The sequence below is a fragment of the Sciurus carolinensis genome, chromosome 3 (assembly GCF_902686445.1).
Source record: "Sciurus carolinensis chromosome 3, mSciCar1.2, whole genome shotgun sequence".
Classification (NCBI taxonomy): Eukaryota; Metazoa; Chordata; class Mammalia; order Rodentia; family Sciuridae; genus Sciurus; species Sciurus carolinensis.
Genome location: NC_062215.1, coordinates 59135316 through 59158956, shown reverse-complemented (window position 1 = coordinate 59158956; position 23641 = coordinate 59135316). Strand labels below are relative to the sequence as shown.

Sequence of the window (23641 nt, the reverse complement as noted above, 5' to 3'; positions counted from 1 at the left end):
CCAGGTGCTCTGCTAGGGAGCTCCAGTCCTCCTCCCTCATCACATTCTTTGTCCCTCCATGTCCTCATCTTCCTCCTTCCTTCATTCCTTAATCTTATCTTGAATCTTATTTTCTGTTCTTTGAGCCTGCTTCTCAACCCTGTGTGTCAGAGTAGCTACGTTGTGAGGACTGCATCTAGCCACCATCAAGGATTTATCACTGGGATTGCACAGGTCATTTGTGAATAAATGCACTTGACAAGTTAAAAAAAAAAAAAGAAAGAAAGGAAAGGGAATTTAATTGTGTGATGTTAAAACTGGGGAATTTTCTCTCTACAGAGAGAGAAAGAAAATTAATTCAGCTATATTCAATACTTAGCCAGAGTGAAAATTCAGTGAAGAGAACACAACTCCTACAGTTCTTGAAATGCAAATGGAGATCTGATTGCTATAAATACTGCAGACTCCATCAGGCAGGGCTTCCTGCCTCTGTGTGACCTGTATGAGACTTGTTAGGGGCAGTTACTGTTCAGATAGCTCCCAGAAAAACGCTCCGCAGACACAGGTCTCACACAAGGAACTTTTATTTTATGTGGACGATTCACATCCGCTCGGGGAAAAGGAAAGAAGAAAAAGAAGAACATGGCGTATGGTTTCTTCTCAGATATTGGAATTTCATGGGCTGGGAGGAACCAATCGTGGAGGAGAATTATTACAGACTGACTGATGGACGAATGACATATTAGAACGTAAAGTGGGAGGCAGGAAGATTACGGCAACATAAGCCGGAAATTCCTGTAACGGGAGAGGCGGGCGGAATGCAGATTGACAGGTGGTTGGGAGGCCGGATTCCTTACAAGACTGAGATCTAACTTGACTTAGTTAGGTACAAAAGTTTAGGATCCTGAGAACAAAAAGATCCTAATCAGGAATTTAGGGGAAATCTCTAACTTAAGAAGGGGAAATTACTCTTGCTTCCTAGTTTAAATATGTGTGTTCCTGCCATGGTTTCCAGCCCTCCAGAAACAGCATGGTTTCTGCTACCGGGTGGGGGTGATGGGAAAGAGCAGAGTGGAAAAGCCTACTGAAAACATGGCTGCTCCCTGCCCAGACATGGCTGCTCCCTGCTCAGGCAGAGCCCCTGAGGGTCAAGCCTCTATATGAGAAAAGAAATAACATGGGGATTGGAAGCACAATGGGAGGCTATGGGAATTTAATTTGGACTGTAATAGAAACTTGCTTTTATTTGGACCAAGATGTTGACTTATGGACATTGGGAGATTTAATCAGCAGATTTAATCATGCTATTAAGAACTTTAAATGTAAGAATCAGAAATATTCATCCTCCAGGACCTCTTTGTCTTCTGGGAACATATTTAAAAAGATTTTAGTAATTAACCTTAAGCAGTTTCCCATGGACAAAGAGATTCTGAAAGGTGGGTGCAAGTTTCTATTCAGAAGGTTGGAAGGTATTCAGATGTAGAGGAAGATGAGCTAGCATGGGATCTCTGTAATTTACATTTGAAAGGTCTTGCTCCAGTGCCTCACCTTGCTCCTAGGAAAGAACTTCAAGTCACAAGACTAAGAATTCCTACCTCTGTTAATATGGCAGTGAAGGAATTAACAAAATTCTGATTATACTCTATTTTAGAGCAAAATGATTCTCAAAGTTCTGAGGAACCAAAAAGAACTCATGTGTCTAATCCTTTTACAATATTAAGGGAGTTAAAATCTGCAAGCTCTATGTATGGAGCAAACATGTCATTCGTACTAAGCCTCTTACAATCCATATGTAATGAGGCCCTACCACCGAATGATTGACTCCTGCTAGCTAGCTCCTACCTTTATGAAGGTGACAATTTAACATGGAAATCCAATTGAATAAAGCATTGTTCTTGTTCAGATCAGGCAGAAATTAATAAATTGAATGGAGTTCAGATTACCTTGGCTATGCTTACCAGTTCAGGACAGTTTGCTGATTTGGAACAAAAATTGACTTATGATTTGAAAACTTATGCTCAAAGAAGTGCACGTGCACAAAGAACATGAAGAGACTTACCTCCCCAAGGAGAGAAAGTTCTAGACCCCAACTAAGTTTGGCAGGGTCCAGAGAAAAATTTTTCAACTACCTTTGAGACTTTAGATTATTGACTTTTCTAAATGTAATAAAGCTTACAAACAACAGAAACTTTTAATGCCTTGCAACAGTCAAAGCAATTTACCCATTTTAGGAGTTCAAAAGTCAACTGCCTATTCCAAAACCTTGTAATAATTAATAAAGCAATTTCCCTCCATGTAGTTCTGTAGTTCTTAATCCATGTACTCTGTTATCTGAAATTCCAGCTGCTGCTTGGTTTACAATGTTAGATTTAAAAGATGCCTTTTTCTGTGTAGCCTAGACAATCAATCACCATACCTGTTAGTCTTTGAGAAACCAGAGAGTGGATCTCAACTAATCTGGACAGTGTTGCCTCAAGGATTTGAAGATAGCTCTCACCTGTTTGGACAAACCCAAGTTAAGGACTTAACAAAATTTAGAGATAAAACATTACGTAGATGACATCCTTTATGTGCTACCACATAGGAGAAATACCAAGGCCATTACAGAGGCTTCCTAGGGATAACTGGATAATGCAGGCCTTGGATTCCTGGGTATAGGGAATTATCTAATCCTCTTTATAGCCTCCTTAAAAAACTTTACCCCAAGGATCAACTGCCCTGATGTGGGAACCAAAACAAACTAAAGGCTTTTAAAATATCAAAAAGGGACCTTACTTCAAGCCTCTGTTCTCAGCTTACCTAAGAAACAAGATTTAACCTGTTTGTCACTGAGAGGAAAATAACCCTACAAATATTCACCCAAGACTGCTGGATAGGCAGCCATGGACAAATCAGGTCAACAGCTAATGGCAATCTCAGTAAGGAGCTTAGCATAGTAGTTTCATTCTGAAAAGTAATGGAAAATAAGTTCTCATAATTTTCTTTGACATCCAAACCTGTCCTAAAATAAGAAATTGTTAAAATGCCCTTGGTATCAAGTTTTTGCTAGAACCACTAATCTCTCTCTCTTAGCTCCTTACAGATTTCTGTGAAGGCTTACATTGAAATGTAAATGGAGAAACCTGCAGGCTCAGTAGGAGGTCAGTCTCAAACCTAAGAAAAAAATTAAAGGAAAGAGTGACTTTTACCTGAACTCCAACTAATCTAAACTAAAAAATAAATTGTATGGTGCTTTATTAAAATAATTAATGGCTATATCATTTCTCCAGGATGCATCTTTTTTCCCTTACATTCTGTATTTTTTGAGCTCTGATTTTTCTTGATCAGTTCTGTTTTTTATTCAACTAGAGTTTTTGATCATCTGTTAAATTGTGATGGAGATTTACCTATGAAAAGCTACAAGGCCTTTGCTTTTGTGTTATGTGTATATCATGATATTTATGTATGTGTGACTAAGTATCATGTACATGATATCTAAATTGACATAAATAATGAGCACTCATGAATTAAAATTAAAAAATGGATCCAAATACCTTTAATTCATATGATTTTAAAAGGTTCAATTGAATTAGGTGAACAAATGAAAGTAAAATGTCTTTAAAATTACTTAACACAAAAGTCTCTAGATAGTCAAACTAATAAAATGTTGCTGTCTGTAAAATGTCTAATATTAATTGTTTCTAGGACTTTTCTTCAATAGGAAAGAGATGACAAATCCTGTTCTATGCACTTGTCTGATATCTTGTTTTTTTACAGTAAAATTAGTATATTAGATTTGACATGTATGGGATTACTCAAATGAGTTTGTTAAGACATCTGATTAATTTACAAAAGTTAAAATGCTAACTATTTAATAATATCAAGTATTCTTAACTCCTTGAATTTCAGGGAGTAGCATACTTAATTATTCTTGGTGTTTTCATAGATGGGCAAGTAAAAAGATTTTAAAATTTCTTTATGTCATCACTAAAAACAAGGTTACTAAGAGTTAAGTTCTAACAGGTACAATTATATATACTAAAGGATCCAAAAGTTTCAACTGTGTTTCAGTTAGAGTACTATAAATACCATAAGTTATTTTATCTTATTAAAAAGGAGTAATTTATCTAAATTCAGAAATTTCATAAGTTTTGTTCCAAAATGAGAACAAAATAGGGGTCAACAGACAGGAAAGAGAAAAATTAAATGTTCTAGGTATGGAAATATATTTAGACAGAAAAAATGTTTCTGGGTAGGAATGTCTTTGTGTGATGAAATACATGAGGGTTTTAGTGCTAAGAAAGCTGTGTGTAAATAAAGGGCAAATTTCAACAAGTTTGTGTGTAACTAAGTTGGTAATATGTATGTGAGACAATGAGTTAAAGCTATTTAAGTTTTTTCCTAAAGTAAATACTAATGTACTGATAAACCAAAGATTCCAAATGTTAAAATGACAAGAACTTCTTTAAACACTAATTTACTCTCAACATTGTGTCTGTCTAGTTTTATTCTTTAGAATGATTAGTCTTAAGAATTAGGGTTTGTACAATTGTAGTTAAACAACAATAGTTAGAATATTATAATATATACAATAGTTAGAATATTATACTATATTACAGAGTTTAAATTTGTTTAAAAAACTAAACTGTATTAATATAAAAATATCAAGGAAATTGTGGAGCGGCCACTCTTCTTTGTATATTAAATATATTTACATCTTCCACATATACAAGTCTTATAAGCATAAAATTTATCAAGCTGCTGCTCTACAAATTAAACTTGTCTGTATGGTAACTTTAAACTTATAAGAATAGTACATTTTATTGTGGATTTATCTATACCATTTAATGTTTGATAACAGGACCTATTATCAATAGGATGTATGTAAAATTTTATGTTACCTTCTATACTGGGATAAAAATGTAAATGTATTTCTAAAAGTGAGAGCCTGATTTGTTTAAAGATTAATATTGTGAAACATGAAAGCATTTTGCCACTTTGCTACACAAAAGGAAAGTTAAAAGCTCTCTCAGCCTCTCCTTGATTCATGTTTTAGATGTAATGTCATATTGTGTTGACTGTTGTTCATGTAGACTCAAGAAAGAATGTATGAAACCTTTGTAAAATGATGATTAAAGAGGAGGCAAAGATCAACTTCAGAATTAGAATGCTTAGGATTTGTGAAGAGCCCCATAAATATGGCTCTGCCTGCCATGTTACTTCATGTGAGAATGGCTCCAAAATAAGCCCAACTTTGGCTCATTCAAAGTTACATTCAAAAGACTGTTTTTTTTTTTTTTCCTTGTTGTTGTTTTTGTAAAATTACTGTGATCTCAAACAGGGGAGCCAAAATTCAAAATAACTATTACACAAACTAAATATGTTTTTACTGTTGTTAATTCCATTTTGTATTTTCCTTGTAAACTCTGTAACTGTTGCCTGATTAATGTTTTGCAGAAGTACTGCTTCATGAACAAGTCACCTAAATTAAGAAGAAGTAATAAGGCATTACCTATAGGACAGAGAAGATAATATAGACTCCAATTAAATAAAAGGGGGTAAATAACTGTAAAGTTATAGACATTGAAGTTAAAGCCCAGTAATATCACTTTATGATGGATGAGACTGGCTTGCTGGATGTTTAAGACCAAGCTTAGATATCAAGACAAAAATAAAGGGGCCAAGAAAACCAGTAGTTGGCTCTTGCCCTCAGAGTCAGCTTGAATCCATGGAACAAGAGAACTTGTTTAAGGAACTTTGCAATTCTTGGCCACACGACCTCCCCATCAGGGAGATTGATGAGACCACTAGAGGAATAAAAGCCAATCAGTGCACCTGCTGCAGAGGAAGGTCATTGGAAAAGGGAGATATCCTGATGTTTCCAAGGGAAGCCACCTCATCAGGGAGACCCTACCTAGTGAATGTCACCAAAGGAGCTAAGAAGCTGCTCTCAAGTTCCCCACAAATGACTCCTGTGGGAACTCAGCTGACTCTTAAGAGACAGGAATAGGTCAATTTGAACAGCTTGGTTGTAAACACCTAGCAAAACAGTTAAAACCAAAACATAGTCATTCTTGGGCATTTGATAAAGAAACAATAGAAATGTAACTTAAGATGTACACTTGTGTTAGCCCCCTAGAATAAGTAAAGACTGGGGGCTACAAAAATGAGAATACTCAACATGTTATTTCTCATTGTCTAGCTGCTTTTGCAGTATCAGACTGTCCATTACAGATCAAAACTGATAATTCTCCATCTTTTACTAGTTCTTCTTTTCAACAGTTTTGCCACCAATTTCATAATAAACATGGAACAGGTTTTCCTTATAAACTCAAGTCCAAGTCATTGTAGAATGAGCTCATTTATCTATTAAGCTACAATTATAAAAAAAGGGGTAGATAAGACCCCACAAAATAAGCTTAAACATGCTTTGTTTGTTTTAAACTTTTAAAATTGTGATTCAGAAGGTCACACAGCAGCCAAGAGACATATGTCTTCTGACATGACAGGTCCATTGGGTTAGTTTGGTGGAAAGATTACAAACAGGACAGTGGAATGGATTCAGTAATAATGTGGGGTAGATGTTATGCTTGTGTCTTTTCAGAAGGAGCATTCTGCCCTATTTGGGTACCTAAACATGCCATCAAGCATGGGGGACCTGGAGCCAAGGTTTAAGTGGTTGAAGATCTAACCAGAGACATCAGCCCTGATCTTCAGGAAGAGCCAGAAGTCAATGAGAAGAAGGAAAAAGAAGAATCAAGTGAACCAAACACTCCATGTGCCTTTGTGGGGATAAATGAGGAATCTGATTTAACAGGCTTAAAATATGACTGAACAACAAGAAGTTAAATTTCCAATCTCAATGTTTGTAGCCATGTTAGCTCTATTGAGCTCTCAGATAGCCATACCCTCAGAACCAAGAGCCAGGACCTCAAAGCAGCTCTCAAAACCAAGATCCAGAACCTCAAAATAGATGCCCATAATTTGCATTTTAAATAATATTAAAAACGGGGAGATGTGGGAAGCCATCCTAACCTAGCAGCATCAGGCAGTTTCCTGTCTAATTTCTCTGAGAGAATGGATCCCCTAACTCCACCCTATCCTGTCCATCACAAAAGAAGCTTGCCCCCTTTACCTATCTACAAATAAAAGAGAGTTGGCTACTCCAGGTTGTTGTTATTAGAGGCCAGAACTAGTATAGCCAGACCCATCATGCCCCCTCTCATTTAAAAATAGTATTGACTCTTGTGTGTTTGAGTAGATAAGTTTTTGGGTAATTGAGTGATATATGGCCAACTCCATCCTTTGATAGCTAACCCTTTTCTCAGTCATGTCCCACACTTCTCCACCCAGCTTATTATGTGCTCTTGTTCCTTTGGATGCGTCATATTCTGCACAAAGATTTGATAATCCAGGTGATTCTTTACTTCTTTGTATACTTTGTGTAGCCATTTCTGGTAAGTAACCTCGAAGTTCATAGCAGTGCTTCTGAACCAGTGCTTGCTGTGACTTCTCCAACTCAGTTGTACCATGGATTTGTTTGATGGAAGCCTGCTTTACCTCTTATAGTTGGGCAATATTTTGTTCTTCAAGATTATCAATAAATTCTTAAATAGAGGTAACATTTTTTAATTACATAGACAAGTAACCCTACTATTGATAGGGTAGAGAAGGTCTCTGAGGTAATCACGTATATTACTTTGGATATAAAATACAAGATAAGCCCAGTTCCAAGCATGCAGGGTCCTGTTACACCAGTTTTAGAATAAAGAAATTGAGAGAATTCTCCAGGGATCAGCCCAAGACAAACTTTCCTCCATCTTCAGGAAGAGGCAATAAAGGGGTAAAACATGGCTTTCCTGTGTAAGAAATCCTAGTTGCCTGAAATACTCCTGGCCCTAAGCATGCTGCGTTTCTGAGACTTGAGACCACTGTGGCAGTGGCAGGAAGTACCACCTGTGAAAACTTGGGCAGCAAATGTCCAAGCAGCAGGTTTATTGTCTCTGTGACCCCAAATGGAGACTCTTTTCAGGGACAGGAGGAAGATGACTACTTGGGTGTATTTATTTTTTTAATAGGACATGGTTACTGTGGTAAAATGCATGTCCCATGCATGTCCCATCTCATTTATTATCTTGGTCACTCTTTTGTGTGTGTGTGTGTGTGTGTGTGTGTGTGTGTGTGTGTGGTGCTGGGGATTGAACCCAGGGCCTTGTGCATGTGAGACAAGCACTCTACCAACTGAGCTATATCCCCAGCCCCTCTTCATCACTCTTGAGTGTATATTTAGTGGCATAAAGCAGCACATCCTCAGGACCTCCTCATCTTCCCAGACTGAAGCTCCATCCCACTAACACTAACCCCTCCCTGCCCCTGGCCCTAGCACTCACCACCTACTGCCTGACCCCATGGACATGGCTTCTAGGGGTCTCAGAATGTAATTCCTGACTGGTATCACTTGGCATAGTTTCATGGTTCTTCCATGTAGTGATATGGGTCAGAATCTCATCCATTTCCACATGTATTTTCATACATGTTTATACATGACTTCTTGCTGATTGAAGCTTTATTGGTATGCACTGTTCTTTTTTGTCCAAAGTAATATTTTTCTAAAATTTTTTATTTGTTTTAATTAGTTATACATGACAGGAGAATGCACTTTGAAACATCAAATAAAATGGAGTATAATTTCTCATTCTTCTGGTTATACATAATGTAGAATCCCACAGTTATATAGTTATATATGTACATATGTACATAGAGTAATATTGTCTGATTTATTATGGTATCCTTCCTATCCCCTATCATCCCTTAAATCCCCTCTATCTAAAGTAATCTATTCTTCCCTATATCCCCCATTTATTGTGCATTAGCTTCCAAAAATCAGAGAAAACATTTGACCTTTGGTTTTTTGGGTATGGCTTATTTCAGTTAACATGATATTCTCTAACTCCATCCATTTACCAGCAAATGCCAGAATTTCATTCTTCTTTAAAGCTGAGTAATAGTCCATTATATATATATATATATATATATATATATATATATATATATATATATATAATTTCTTTTATCTGTTCATCTGTTGAAGGGCATCTAAGTTGGTTACATAGTTTAGCTATTGGGAATTGAGCTGCTATAAACATTGATGTTTTTCAAGTTCTTTATATATCCTGGAGATTAATGGTTTATCTGAGGTGAACATGGCAAAAATTTTCTCCCATTCTGTATGCTCTCTCTTCATGTATTGATTATTTCTTTTCTTGAGAAGAACCTTTTTAGTTGGAATCCATCCCATTTATTGATTCTTGATTTTACTTCTTGTGCTTTAGGAGTCTTGTTAAGGAAGTTAGATCCTAAGCTGACATGATGAAGATTTGGGCCTACTTTTTCTTCTGCTAGGCACAGGGTCTCTGGTTTAGTGCCCAAGTCTTTGATCCACTTCGAGTTTCACACAGGGTGAGAGATAGGGGTTTAATGTCATTTTGTTTCATGTGAATTTCCAATATTCCCAGCACCATTTATTGCATAGGTTATCTTCTCTCCAGTGAATGGTTTTGGTGCCTTTGTCTAGTATGAGATAACTATAACCTTTTTGATCTGAGAACCATTGTGTCTGTCATTAGTATAACTACCCCTGTTCTCTGAGGGTTACTACTTACTGATTTTTTTGTATCCCTTTGCTTTCAACCTGTTTATGTCTCCAGATCTATAGTGAGTCTGAGGTTAGATTTGTGACTCAGTGGTGAAGTACATGCTTGGCATGCACAAAGCACTGGGTTTGAGTCCCATACTGGCAAGTGAAAAAAAAAAAAAAACATTAAAAAGTAAATGGGTGGGGGGAGAGCGAGCGCCTGGACGGGCGCCTGCGCGGTGGGCGTGATCCGGGCACTTAGGGCAGGATGAACGCTGCTTTCCAAGATGGCGACGGAGGGAGGAGGGAAGGAGATGAACGAGATTAAGACCCAATTCACCACCCGGGAAGGTCTGTACAAGCTGCTGCCACACTCAGAGTACAGCCGGCCCAACCGTGTGCCCTTCAACTCGCAGGGATCCAACCCTGTCCGCGTCTCCTTCATCAACCTCAACGACCAGTCTGGCAAGGGCGACCGCCTCTGCTTCAATGTGGGCCGGGAGCTCTACTTCTATATCTACAAGGGGTTCCGCAAGGCTGCTGACTTGAGTAAACCAATAGATAAAAGGATATACAAAGGAACACAGCCTACTTGTCATGACTTCAACCACCTAACAGCCACAGCGGAAAGTGTCTCTCTCCTAGTGGGCTTTTCCGCAGCCAAGTCCAACTTATAAACCCAATTAAAAAAGAAACTAGCAAACTATTTAATGAGGAAGTAGAGGAGAGTGTGATGGAGGGGGAAGGGACTGGAACCATGTGCAGGGCTGTTGGTAAACACGATCTGGAAGCAGCTCTGGCTGAGGATGGCACAGAATGCCACTTAGAGAACAAGAAAGAGACTAATAGACAAGGCACGCGTAACCTGTGTCAAATGGGTGCCCGGCTCGGAAAGCCTTTTCCTAGTAGCCCATTTGAGTGGGAACATGTACTTGTATAATGTGGAGCACACTTGTGGCACACAGCCCCCCACTACCAGCTTCTGAAGCAGGGAGAGAGCTTTGCTGTGCACACTTGCAAGAGCAAATCCACGAGGAACCCTCTCCTTAAGTGGACGGTGGGCGAGGGGGCCCTCAGCGAGTTTGCTTTCTCCCCAGATGGCAAGTTCTTAGCGTGTGTGAGCCAGGACGGGTTTCTGCGGGTGTTCAATTTCGACTCAGTGGAGCTGCATGGTACGATGAAAAGCTACTTTGGGGGCTTACTGTGTGTGTGCTGGAGCCCAGATGGCAAGTACATTGTGACAGGTGGAGAGGATGACTTGGTGACAGTCTGGTCCTTTGTAGACTGCCGAGTAATAGCTAGAGGCCATGGGCACAAATCCTGGGTCAGTGTTGTGGCATCTGATCCCTATACTACTAGCGTAGAAGAAAGCGACCCTATGGAGTTCAGTGGCAGTGATGAGGACTTCCAGGATCTTCTTCATTTTGGCAGAGATCGAGCAAACAGTACACAGTCCCGGCTGTCCAAGAGGAACTCTACTGACAGCCGCCCGGTAAGTGTTACGTACCGCTTTGGTTCAGTGGGCCAGGACATGCAGCTGTGTTTGTGGGACCTTACGGAAGACATCCTTTTCCCTCACCAACCCCTCTCAAGAGCAAGGACACACACTGTCGTGCTCCCTGCCCGCAGAGAGACGAGACGCAAACCTGGTTCTTTTGAGCTCTTTATTTTGCGCGCTTACTTACTTCCTTCTTCTCCTTCCGCAGCTCAATATATACAATCCTTTAACCAATCAGATACAAGTGCATGCGGGGAGAGCGTGGACAGGTACAGAGAGGCAATTAGGGCATACACTAGACATGCAGTGTTTACGAGGGAGCCTAACCAATCCAAACAACTTCCTCAAAGTGACGCTAGTTGTTGTCTCACAAGTCAGCTGCATGCAACCGCACTGGCAAGCTGCCAGGCGCCATCTTGGATACGCATCTAAGTAAGCCAAGCCAGCTATGCCACACCCAGGCAGCCAAGCCACACCTAGGGCCAGGGGTCCACGGCGCCCCGACAGTTCCCCCTTTTTTCTTTTACAAGAAAAAGGCTCGGGACCGTGCCTGTCTTAGGCGGAGTGGTCAACCACCGTCCTTACCCGTCATCGGATAACTGCAGAGCATGCTACAGCTCCTGTCTTAGGTTGGTACGGGGTCACCTCCTTCCTTACCCGTATGACTACCGGTCCAGCATCGTGAGCCATACTTGTGGGGAACTGCCGACCTCTAGGGCGGCCATGGCCTGATGGAAGATGATGCGATCTCTATCTTGATCTTGGCGCAGGCGCATGATAAAGCGTGTGAGGAAGACAACAGCAATAATCATTAACATACAAAAAGCTCCCATTCCTGCCCATTGCTTTACAAAACTGAAAGAAGAGGATAACCAACTTAGCACTTCAGACATTGGGGCTATATCAACTCTAGTAGCGTTAAGGCTAACAATTTGAGATCTAAGAATAGCAGTAAGATTATCAAATTTATAAGACCAGTTGGTACGTAGCTGAACAGATAAGATCCTAGACAAGTCTGCTGCATAACTAAAGTTATGGTAAGCTACAGGTGTAACGCACAGTCCCGTCAGATGATAAATACATCCCACGTTTAACAGTTCTTGTAAGATATCCATCTGTTCCTGAAGCAAGTCCACTCGCTGGTTTACTAAAAGAATCCCTGCTTTTAAGTGTTGATCCACTGCTTGCTGAGTAGATAAGGCAGTAGCAGTCTGCTGAACCACATTATTGAGCGTAGCTGCAGACTGCACTGACGTAGTTAAAGCTACAGCTGCCGCAGTGGCTGCTGCCGCTGATGCAACTACGGCGGTAATGACTGCCGCGGTGATTCCAAAATCTCTCTTATTTCTGGAAAGCAATACTGGCAATTCATCATCCGTAACAGAGACTGGCATAGGCAAGAAAGTAGGAATACGCATAATGACAGCTCGGTAATATTTTGTTGCGTTCCAACACTGAGAAAGATAGCAATTAGTTCCAGAGCAGTTGAGGGTCGTGCCATTAGAAACATTAGTTAATAGGAACATAAAAGGAGGGTAGACACATACAGGAGTGGAATACAATGTTATAGTATTGTTACAAGCTATCTTATTGACCTGGGAAGGGCCTGTGCCCGTATAATCTGAAGTGTGATTCCAATAACAGGCCTTAAACGAACCTCCTTGCAGAGCAAACAAAGGCTGAAGATTAGTATATCCTGCTTGGGAGGTAAATAGAAACCAATTATCAAAAGGATTTATACTTTGGCAAAAACCAAAGTAGACAAGGTTTTGGATAAAATTGTTTACAGATTGCTGGTATGTAAAGTTTGGGGTGAAATAAAATCCATGTTGAATAGGAGCTGCTCTTTCAGCATGTTGACAACCTGTCCAAATGGGAGGACTAGAAAATTTGGGATCACAAGGAGGGAAAATACGAGGTGTATGAAATCCAGTAGATGGCAGTTTCAGTCACTTTGGAATCAATCCTTCAAGAAAGACAACTTGCCCTGAAGTAATAACCTTACTTGTCCCTGTAACTTTACCCTGGGTTATAGTCATAATTTCTTGGAAACCAATCCCTTTAGTAGGCTGTCTTAAAAATAACCCTTGCACTTCACGCTGTAATTGAATGCAAGGCCTAAGAGAAGTGTCATTAACAAATTTGTTATTGGTAGAGATATCAAAGCAAAGGGTACCTGGCAAAGAAAGGGTAGAAAAATTATAAGGTTCTTCCTTGGGATCCATGATGACAGTTGGCAATCCAGTCCTAGGTCCTGTAGAAAACAAAGGTGGGAGGGTAGAGGAGGTGTTAGTTAGCGGCAAAGGATATGGCCAAAATTTAACTATTGCCCACAGGTCTCGAGTCTTCACCGGCGTCATTGTCATCATCAATAGGATGCTTATCAGCACGATGTTCTTCATCATTGCTTTGATGCACCAGTCTAGTCAACCTTTCAGGTATCCAGATCGGTGTTTGCTGATCCTGCGGGAAGACACAAACAGACCCTCGGACCCACCGAAGAACTGGATCTGGGCCTTTCCATGTTCCTGTGAGAATATCTTTCCATTTTACCCACACTTGAGTACTTGTGGGATTAGCATGCCTCTCTGCAGCCGTACTTCCAATCTTATCCACATTTAAAAAATTTAAAATGAAAAGTACTAAATTTAGTTTATCTTTAGGTGCTCTAAAGTCAGCACCTATTCCCCCTTTTTGTTTTATTAAACAATTTTTTAACGTTAAATGAGTGCGTTCCACTATGCCTTGTCCTTGAGGATTATAGGGAATTCCTGTGATAAGCTGTATACCAAAATTTTGTGTAAATTGAAGGAAACTTTTGGATGTGTAAGCTGGCCCATTATCAGTTTTGATGATTTTTGGAATGCCCCAGGCTGCAAATGCTTGTAAGCAATGCTGTATAACATCTTTAACCTTTTCACCAGTGTGAGCAGAAGCCATGATCACCCCTGAAGCGGTGTCTACTGAAACATGAACATACTTAAGGTTTCCAAATTCTGAAAAATGAGTAACATCCATTTGCCAAAGATGATTAGGTAACAGTCCCCTGGGATTTACCCCAACAGACTGTACTGGCAATAGAGGAGCACAGTGTTGACATGTTTTAACAATCTGTCTGGCAAGATCCTTAGAAATATTAAACTTTCTTCTAAGAGTGGTAGAATTAACATGAAATTGAGAATGAAACAGCTTAGCTTGTTCTGTTACTGTAAAAGCAAAGATAGTTTTTGTAGCCTTATCAGCTTGAGCATTTGCTTTAGCAAGTGGTCCTGGCAGTCCAGAATGAGCTCTAATATGTCCTACATAAAAGGGATCCTTGTGGTCTAAAATTAAGGCACGCAAAGTTCGAAAATAAGGAGCAACTGCAGATCCATCAGGAATGTATGGCACAGTTTCTAAATAAGGCACTGATTGTACCACATAATAACTATCAGATAACAAATTAAAAGGCTGATTTACCATGATATTAAATGCTAAGACTACTGCAGCAAGTTCCACCACTTGAGCAGATGAAGGAGGAAGAATTATAGTTTCAATTTTATCACCAATTATCACTGCTCCCACTCCATTCTTAGATCCATCAGTGAATATAGTTTGACAATGAGGCAAAGGCTGTGTTTTAGTAACTTTTGGAAATATAATTGGAACATTTTTACAAAATTGTATCCAGGGATGTTTAGGATAATGGTTATCAAATGTTGCTGTAGTTGAGCAATACAAAACAGCCCAGTCACCATCATGTTGAATTAACCACTGAACTTGTAGTTTGGTATAGGGGATAATAATGACCTTAGGGTGGCCTCCAAATATAGTAACGCAGGCCTCTAACCCCTTATATATCAACTGAACTATTGCTTTTGGAAATGTTTGTAATTGTTTTGTAGGCGATGCTGGGAGATTAATACTCTGTAAAGGTCCTCCTTGCCACAGAATTCCATATGGACTATGTTGTTCTGAGATAATAATCAACATAAGAGGCTGGGATGGATCACACCTATCTGTGTAATCCATTTGTAATCTTTTTTCCACTATAGCAATGGCTCTTTTTCCTTCTGAAGTAAGGACTCTTGGAGAGTTAAGATCAGGATCTCCCTTAAGTATATCAAATAAAGGCTTTAATTCTCCTGTGGTAAGCTTTAAATATGGTCTAACCCAATTAATATCCCCAAGAAGTTTTTGAAAATCATTTAAGGTTTTAAGTGCACCAGTTCTAATAGTTAACTTTAAGGGCCTTACCATAGTAGCTGTAAGTTTGGTACCTAGATATTCTTGTACTTCTCCCATTTGTAGTTTTTCTGGAGAAATATTTAAACTATACTATTTTAAGGTGGAGATCAATATTTGCAAGGCATTTTCTAATAATTGTTTGTTTTTATGACAGATAAGGATATCATCCATATAATGATAAATCAATAAATCTGGAAAGTCATCTCTTATAGGTTTCAAAGCTTTGTCTACATATATCTGGCACAACGTAGGACTATTAGCCATGCCCTGTGGCAATACAGTCCATTCAAATCTTTGGTCAGGCTGTGCATGATTGAGAGAGGGTAAAGTAAACACAAACCGCCAACAATCCCTTTTGTGTAACGGAATAGAGAAGAAGCAATCTTTCAAATCTAAAATAATAGTAGGCCAATTTTTTGGAAGAGCTGTAACTAGAGGCAATCCTCTTTGTATAGGACCCATGGGAAACATTTGAGCATTAATGGCTCTCAGGTCATGTAATAATCTCCATTTACCAGATTTCTTTTTTATGACAAATATAGGGGTATTCCAAGGAGAAGTAGAGGGTTGTAAATGTCCTGCCTGAAATTGTTTTTTTACTAAATCATGAGCCGCTTGTAACTTTTTTGTAGTAAGGGGCCACTGTGGGATCCATTGTGGCTCATTATTTTTCCAAACTATTGGAATCGGTGTAATAACAGTGGCCCCTACGAAAAACCCAAACCCTGAAAGTCATTTTATGGAGGAGGCAATGGCAAGGGCTGTAACAATCCCTGTTGTCCTCGTCCTAATCCTTGGCCTTTAGTATATTGCATTTTCTTCATCATATGTTGTACAGGCTCAGAATTAATATTTGTAGTTAATTTGGCATTCATTTGGGTGAGGACATCTCTTCCCCATAAAGAGATAGGTATTTTACAGACATATGGTTGAAAAATTCCTGAATGTCCTTCATTGTCTCTCCACGACAACGAAGCTGCACTTTGGCCAGGCGACTGAGCTACACCTAACCCTTGTAGGTTCTGACTAGCTGTAATTACTGGCCAGCCTTTAGGCCAAACAGCCTCACTGATTATACTTTTATCAGCTCCTGTGTCTAATAGCCCTATGAAAGGTTTGTGCCCTACTATCAATTGCATGATAGGCCTGTCTTGAAGATCCATAGTAAAATTAGCCCAGGGTCCTCCAGTAGACCTGAATCCTTTAGCTCTTCTTATTGTCTCCTTACTAGGCCACTGGGAATGCTGACTAGGTAAAATTAACATCTGTGCTATCCTATGTCCCGGGGAAATGACTGTAATCCCATTAGGTGAAGAAATTATAGCCTTAACTTGTCCTTTAAAATCAGGGTCAATTACTCCTGGATGGACTATCAGACCTCTTAAAGTAGAGGAACTCCTACCTAAAAGCAACCCTACTGAATCTGCAGGAATATCACCTTCCCAGTCCGTGTCTATCATCTGAATTCCCATATCTGGTGTTAGTACAAGTCTGGAGGTGGCACAGACGTACAATCCTGCACTTCCTGCGATTGCCCTTCTTTTTTGATTTTCATCCCTTTTTCTGTTGGCGGGTACCATTGACGCGGCATCTGCAGAATTACCCCGTATATTTGTTGCGGGCCCCGGGGTGGGCCCCTCACCCCGTTTTTTTGTAACTTGGGGTTTGGTGGCAATGGGTTTCCTTCTTTATCTCTTACAGAGTGACATTCTCCCACCCAATGATTTCCCTTTTTACATCGGGGACAAATACCCGGGGCTGGATTGTGGCTAGGATTTTGCACAGGAGCTTTATAAGGACAAATAGCCTTCAGATGACCCATGTGTCCACATACAAAACAGGAACCTAGAGGTCCTCTCTTAAACCCTTGCTTTCCTTGACCACCTAAAGCTAAGGCTGTAGTAAGCGCTGAGGTCTGTCTGTCAATTGCAGCCACAAATGCAGCACTCTGTCCAGTGGACTCATTAATATCCTTACAAACTCTTAGATAAGTGGATAAATCTTTAGATTTCCATGGTCTAATAGCTTCCTTACACCATTTATTAGCTTGTTCATAGGCTAACTGTTTTATCAAAGGCATTGCTTGGTCAGCGTCTCCAAAAATTCTTGAAGCTGTATGAATTAATCTGTCTACAAAGTCTGCATAAGGCTCATTACTTCCCTGGGTCACTTTGGACAATTGTCCCTGTAAGTCTCCAGATCCTTGTAAGGTTTTCCATGCTTTGGTAGCAGCCACAACAATTTGAGCAAACACTGCTGGATGGTAATTAAGCTGTGCCTGTAACCCTTCATATGGTCCTGTTCCCATTAACATATCTCTATCTATCTGTGGATTCCCTGCTGCTGCATTACGCCTTGCAGTATCCATGGAAAGCTCTTGCCAGGCTGTTTTCCACATAAGGTACTGTCCTCCTGATAAAGTGGCTCTAGCTAAATTAGTCCAATCTAAAGGTATGAGATTCTGAGACATCATAGTTTCTACCAGAGCCACTGTAAAGGCAGATTGAGGGCCATAAGTACTTACTGCCTCCTTTAATTGTTTTACAATTTTAAAGTCTAGTGGTTGATGGAAACATTGATTTTGTACATCCTCAAACACCGGAAACATGGTGGGTGTATGAGATGCCCAGTCTAGGTGTCTGTTAGATTGCTCCCCATCCATAGAGTCCCTGGGAGGTGCATTAGGTATTAAAGGCACTAGGGGGCGCTCGACCCACGTGGTTAACTTCTCAAGAGCTTTTTCTAACTCCCCCCCTGACAGTTCCCCTTCTGACTCTTTTCCCTCATCTGAGTCACACTTTCCCTCCGAGCGGTGAGAACGCTCCTCTTTAATTTCTTCTAAAACCTGACTTCCCTCTTCTAGGGGTCCCTTAATATTTCATTTGTCTTTATGTTGTAGGCAAGATTTTATCAGAGACCAAATGGCCAGTGTTCCCACCGGTAATGTTTTTTGTCTATCTGCTATTCTTAAATCCTCTCCCAAATGCTCCCACTGAGGAATGTTTAATAAACCTTCATCTAAGAACCACGGAGAGACTTTTTCTATGGTATCCAGGAACATTCGAGCTGTTTTTGTTTTTAACAGTGTTCCATGGTTCTTTAACAGCTCTCTAAGAGGCTGCTGCATTCTATTTTTAGACAGTTCTGTTCCCATGATTAAAACTTGCAACAATAAGAGCTAACCCAATCACACGAACAAACCACACAATTGATGTAACAAAGACACTTACTACACAGAAAATCTACCATCACTTCATACACACAGACAACACAAAACCCCTTGGCTAGTCACTGTTCCGTGAACCTTAGTCGCTGATCCGCGAACCTTTATAGCTAGTCGCTGCACCGCGAACTTTCTTTAACTAGTCGCTGTTCCGCGAACTTTTAAGGCCTTCTTACTGTTTAATTTACTTTATTAAATACTTACCTTGTACTTACTCTAGAGTTATTTTTAGGGTTCCCGGGTTTCGGCACCACCTGTCGCGCTCCCTGCCCGCAGAGAGACGAGACGCAAACCTGGTTCTTTTGAGCTCTTTATTTTGCGCGCTTACTTACTTCCTTCTTCTCCTTCCGCAGCTCAATATATACAATCCTTTAACCAATCAGATACAAGTGCATGCGGGGAGAGCGTGGACAGGTACAGAGAGGCAATTAGGGCATACACTAGACATGCAGTGTTTACGAGGGAGCCTAACCAATCCAAACAACTTCCTCAAAGTGACGCTAGTTGTTGTCTCACAAGTCAGCTGCATGCAACCACACTGGCAAGCTGCCAGGCGCCATCTTGGATACGCATCTAAGTAAGCCAAGCCAGCTATGCCACACCCAGGCAGCCAAGCCACACCTAGGGCCAGGGGTCCGCGGTGCCCCAACAACACACAAATGTCATGAATGCCACAAGTCCTCCCGCTGGAAGTAATGGGAACAGTGTCACAACACCTGGGAACTCTGTGCCCCCTCCGCTGCCTGGGTCCAACAGCCTTCCTCACTCGGCGGTCTCCAATGCAGGCAGCAAGACTCTCTCACTGCAAGACCGGAAGGAGAGACACCATGAGAAAGACCACAAGCGAAACCATAGCATGGGACACGTTTCTAGCAAGAGCAGTGACAAACTGAATCTAGTTACTAAAACCAAAACGGACCCAGCTAAAACTTTGGGAACGCCCCTGTGTCCTCGGATGGAAGACGTTCCCTTGTTAGAGCTGCTGATCTGTAAAAAGATAGCACATGAAAGACTGACTGTATTAATTTTTCTTGGAGACTGTATAGTCACTGCTTGTCAGGAGGGATTTATTTGCACATGGGGAAGGCCTGGTAAAGTGGTAAGTTTTAATCCTTAATGCTGCACCAGATCTAGAACTTGAATAGGTAGTGATTTTTTTTCTCTTGTGGGAGGGGTGGGGTGTACAATGAATGTGAATGACACTTCTTATTCTTAATGTAAATCTAAATGCATCAGAGCCATAATTTTGGATACTGCATGCCATGTAATTCTGAATCATTTGATAATTCACCTTAGCGCATTTAAAAAATATATAATCAAACTAATTGCCAGCTAAGTCAGTCATCCTTCTGGGAGTATATAGAGCCCCAAGATTAGTGCTACTGTATCAGACTATTTCAATTTTAGGGAAATCATGACAGTGGGGGTGGGGGACAATGACTTTAAAATGCTAAAATTGATGCTTTAACTGGAATATTTTTGCTTAACTACTCAACTAGACTATTGTACCCCTGATCAGAGTGTGTGTGCAGTACAGATGACCATTAATTGTCATTTATATCCAATTTTTTATCTTAATCATAAAATGTTTCGGAATCTATGAAATTTAACTTTAGGAACAAAGCTTTCAGCAGGGTTGATTGATATTATTTTTACATTGTTCTGGCAATCCACAGAAAGAGAAGAGCCTTAATTTTTAAAATCCATTTTAGTCATTTTATGACAATTAAAATTGTTTAATAAACATCTTTTTCCAAAGAAGCAGTTTGTAGAACTTTGATTGAGACTCTGTGCATTAAATCTCCACTTGACCCAGAGCCTGGACAGTAACATGCACTACAGCTGAGGACACCAGCAGCTATCGTCAGAAGTGCCTCTTGCCACATAAGCCAAGACTTTCATGTCAGATGTGCTTGGCTTATGTTTTTTCCCAAGAAGGGAAAAGGAGGTTTTGATTTTTTTGTTCTATTTTCTTTTGTTTTTTTTTTTTTTTTTGTCTTTGTTTTTTGGGTCATTAAGGCATGACCGGAGGCCGTGGCAGGCTCCATGGCTCTGTTTTACTGTTAGGCTCCAGGGGCTGCACAGTACTTCCCCACAGGGCACTTGGGCGGGTTCAGTCCCCCCATCCCCCACAGAGGGGACTCACAGGTGCAGGTTTTCCCTTTGCTTATTGTTGGGTGGCAGCTGTGAATCTGGGATGGTGCTTGGGAAGTGAAGTCAGCCTAGTGCTTGGGCTTCCACCCTAAGTGCCAGGCTCCTGGGCCTATGTCCACTCTCTCCGTGGTGGGAAGGCTGGGCCGCTTCCATGGGAAACTGCAGGATTTGATTCCAGTTTCTTATGGTGCTTCTCAGCTGCATAAGGAGCTTCTTTTCAAATTCCAGTTTTCATGGTGGATGAGGTGGTTGTTTGGGCTCTGTGTTTTGTGTCAAGATGATAGTTATTTTATTTGTTAAGTTATTTGGAGTATTAAGGATTGTTTTTCTATTTTGCTCACTTTTGTAATTAAATATAGTGATAATGATTAAAAAAAAAAAAGTAAATGAGTCTCCTGCAGAGAGCATATAATTGAATCATGGGGGGGATATATTTCTTCCATTCTGTGAATCTTCATGTTTGGACAGGAATGTAATTCATTTACATTTAAAGTAATTGCTGATGAAGAAAGATTTATTTATATTATTTTGCTATTTGTTTTCTATAGGCCTTCTAACTTTAAGTCCCTCATTTTGTGCACTGAGTCTTCTTTGAGTTTAGTTGATTTTTTTTTTCCTGTGGCAAATGATATTCATTTCCTTTTGAGTATAGTCTTTTTTTCCCTTTGTGATTGCCCTGGGGACTGCATTTAATATCCTGAAGTTATAACACTCTAGTTTGAATTTGTATCACTTCAACTTCAACACCATACAAAAACTGCTCCTTTAGAGCTTTGTCTTCATCCTCTTCCAGTTATTTCACAAAAGTACATCTTCATAACATCATTAATTTTTAAATTTATTAATCTCTTAAATCATGTAGAAAATAAAATGTGGATTTACAAACTAAGGCTACAGTACTAGTAACTCTGGGAATTTTCTTTCTCAAATGTGGTAGTCTCTTAAATCATGTGGAAAACAAATTGGAGTGACACATTGCTACAATAACACCACATCATAACTGCCCATGCATTTACCTATACTGAAGCCCTAACTTCTTCAAACAGCTTTGACCTGCATATTCCCCTGAACATGTCTTCCCGATAGATCTAATGGTAACAGTCTCCTTCAATTTTGTTAAGCTGGGAATGTCTTAAATTTGTCCATACTTTGGAAGGGCAGTTTTTTAGGATATAGGATTCCTGGTTGTCAGTATTTTTTTCTTTCGGGCCTTTGTCTATGTAGAGCTCACTACCTTCTGTCCTCCTAAGGTACAGAAATCTGCTGAGGATCTAATTGAGGCTCCCTTGTATGTAATGAGTACATCTCTCACACTGTTTCTGACAGTCTCTCTTTGTCTCTAGCTTTGTTCAACTATGATACTTCAGAAAGGGTCTCTTTGAGTTTATATTAGAGTTCACTGAGCTGCTTCTATCAAATGTGGGGAGTCTTCAGCCATTGTACTTCAAATAATCCTTCTGACCATTTCTTTCTCTCTTCTCCCTGGATCCTTACCATACAGGTATTGGTATACTTGATGGTGTCCCGTGGGACCTCAAAGCTCTGTTCACTTTTTTCCAATCTGTTTTCTTTCTGCCCCTCAGACTCAATAATTTCAATGATTTTATCTTGAGTTTTGCTGCTTCTTTCCTCTGACTGCTCAAATCTGCCCTTAATACTGTCCAGTAAATTTTTAAATTTCAATTATTTCACTTTTCAGCTTCAGGATTTCTCTGGTTTCCTTTAGATTTTCTCTTAATTGATATTTTTTTGATATTCTCTTAATTGATATTAATTGATCATTTTTTTCATATGTCATTTTCTTAACTTTCTCCACTTCTTTCTTTAGTTCCTCCCACAATTTTAAGACAATTTATTTGAGGTCTGTGTGAGGCATGTGTGCTATCTTGTATTTCTCAGGAAAGGGTTCTCTTGTTTTGTCTTTTTTCCTTTAAATGGACATTTTGCCTGTTTCTCTGGATGTCTTGTGATTTTTTTTATTGATAATTGAATCTAATAACATAGTAATTCTGGAAATCATATTTCCCCTCTGTCCCCAGGTTTTGCCTGTTTTTGATCTGATGAGATTGTTGTAGAATATCTCTGTGCTAAGGAGCAGCCTAAGGTATAAATTTAAGATCCTGTCAGGTCTTTTTTGAGGCTATACTTTCCTTGAGTATAATGGTGACTTTTTTAAGTTTCCCTGTCAATGTGGTTGCTTTTGAATATCCTAGAATTTAAGTGACTGTCTCCAAAAGAGGGCAAAAGAGAAAAATGAAAGAGAGAGGAAAAGAAGGGGAAAAGGGGTCTTGGCCCTTTAAATATCCTAGAACATTCTTTCAACTGATGCTGTGGTTTCGCAAGTCTGAAGAGGGATAAAGCAGTGGTTGTCCCCCTATATTTTTACCTCAAAGACCAAAAGCAGTGGTTAGCAAATCAGAATGCAGACTCCCAATTTATAGAGAAAATGGCTATTCTTGCGCACTCTGTCCCCCACAAGCTGTGTGCAAGGTGCCATGGGAAGATATACATGATTGTCTGCTCCAGAGATGGGAGTTGGTGATGGGGTAGCTATTCCCATGCTAGGAACTGAAATAGACCAAAATTAACATAATAAACCTTCCTCTGGAAAAGCAGAATTCCAAAATATTTATGTTAGATATTACCACTGTGCCTGTTGTTTAGTGAAGGGTCAAACTTCCGGTGCTTTCTATTTTTCATCTTCCTGGAACAAGCATTAAAAGTTGGAAGAATGAGTGGAATTCAGGAGAATGGAAAGAAGAGGGGAAGAACCTCCAGGTAAGGGGAGCCACTTCAGTTTGGATGCAGCCAGATATGACCATGGGAGCAAACTGTATCTAAGGATCTTAGATATAGTACCTTATCCAGTTCTGATAACAACACTGTGAAGTGGTGGTTGTTGCTGTGTTCCAGAGAATGGTAATGGTGTTGATGTTGATGGTGGTAG

The 23641-nt window shown here is 39.9% G+C and overlaps 1 protein-coding gene and 1 pseudogene across 1 annotated transcript; one reads left to right on the top strand and one right to left on the bottom strand.

The window, feature by feature from the left end:
* Positions 1-7286: 7286 nt before the first annotated feature.
* On the bottom strand, positions 7287-8374 carry LOC124981170 (ATP synthase F(0) complex subunit B1, mitochondrial-like; annotated as a pseudogene).
* Positions 8375-9879: 1505 nt separating this feature from the next.
* On the top strand, positions 9880-19657 carry LOC124979814 (WD repeat-containing protein 20-like). Its single transcript, XM_047544583.1, is given in 5 exon segments — positions 9880-10249; positions 10252-10320; positions 10358-10549; positions 10552-11201; positions 19172-19657. Coding segments are annotated over 5 exon segments (1767 nt in total).
* The last annotated feature ends 3984 nt before the right edge of the window (positions 19658-23641 follow it).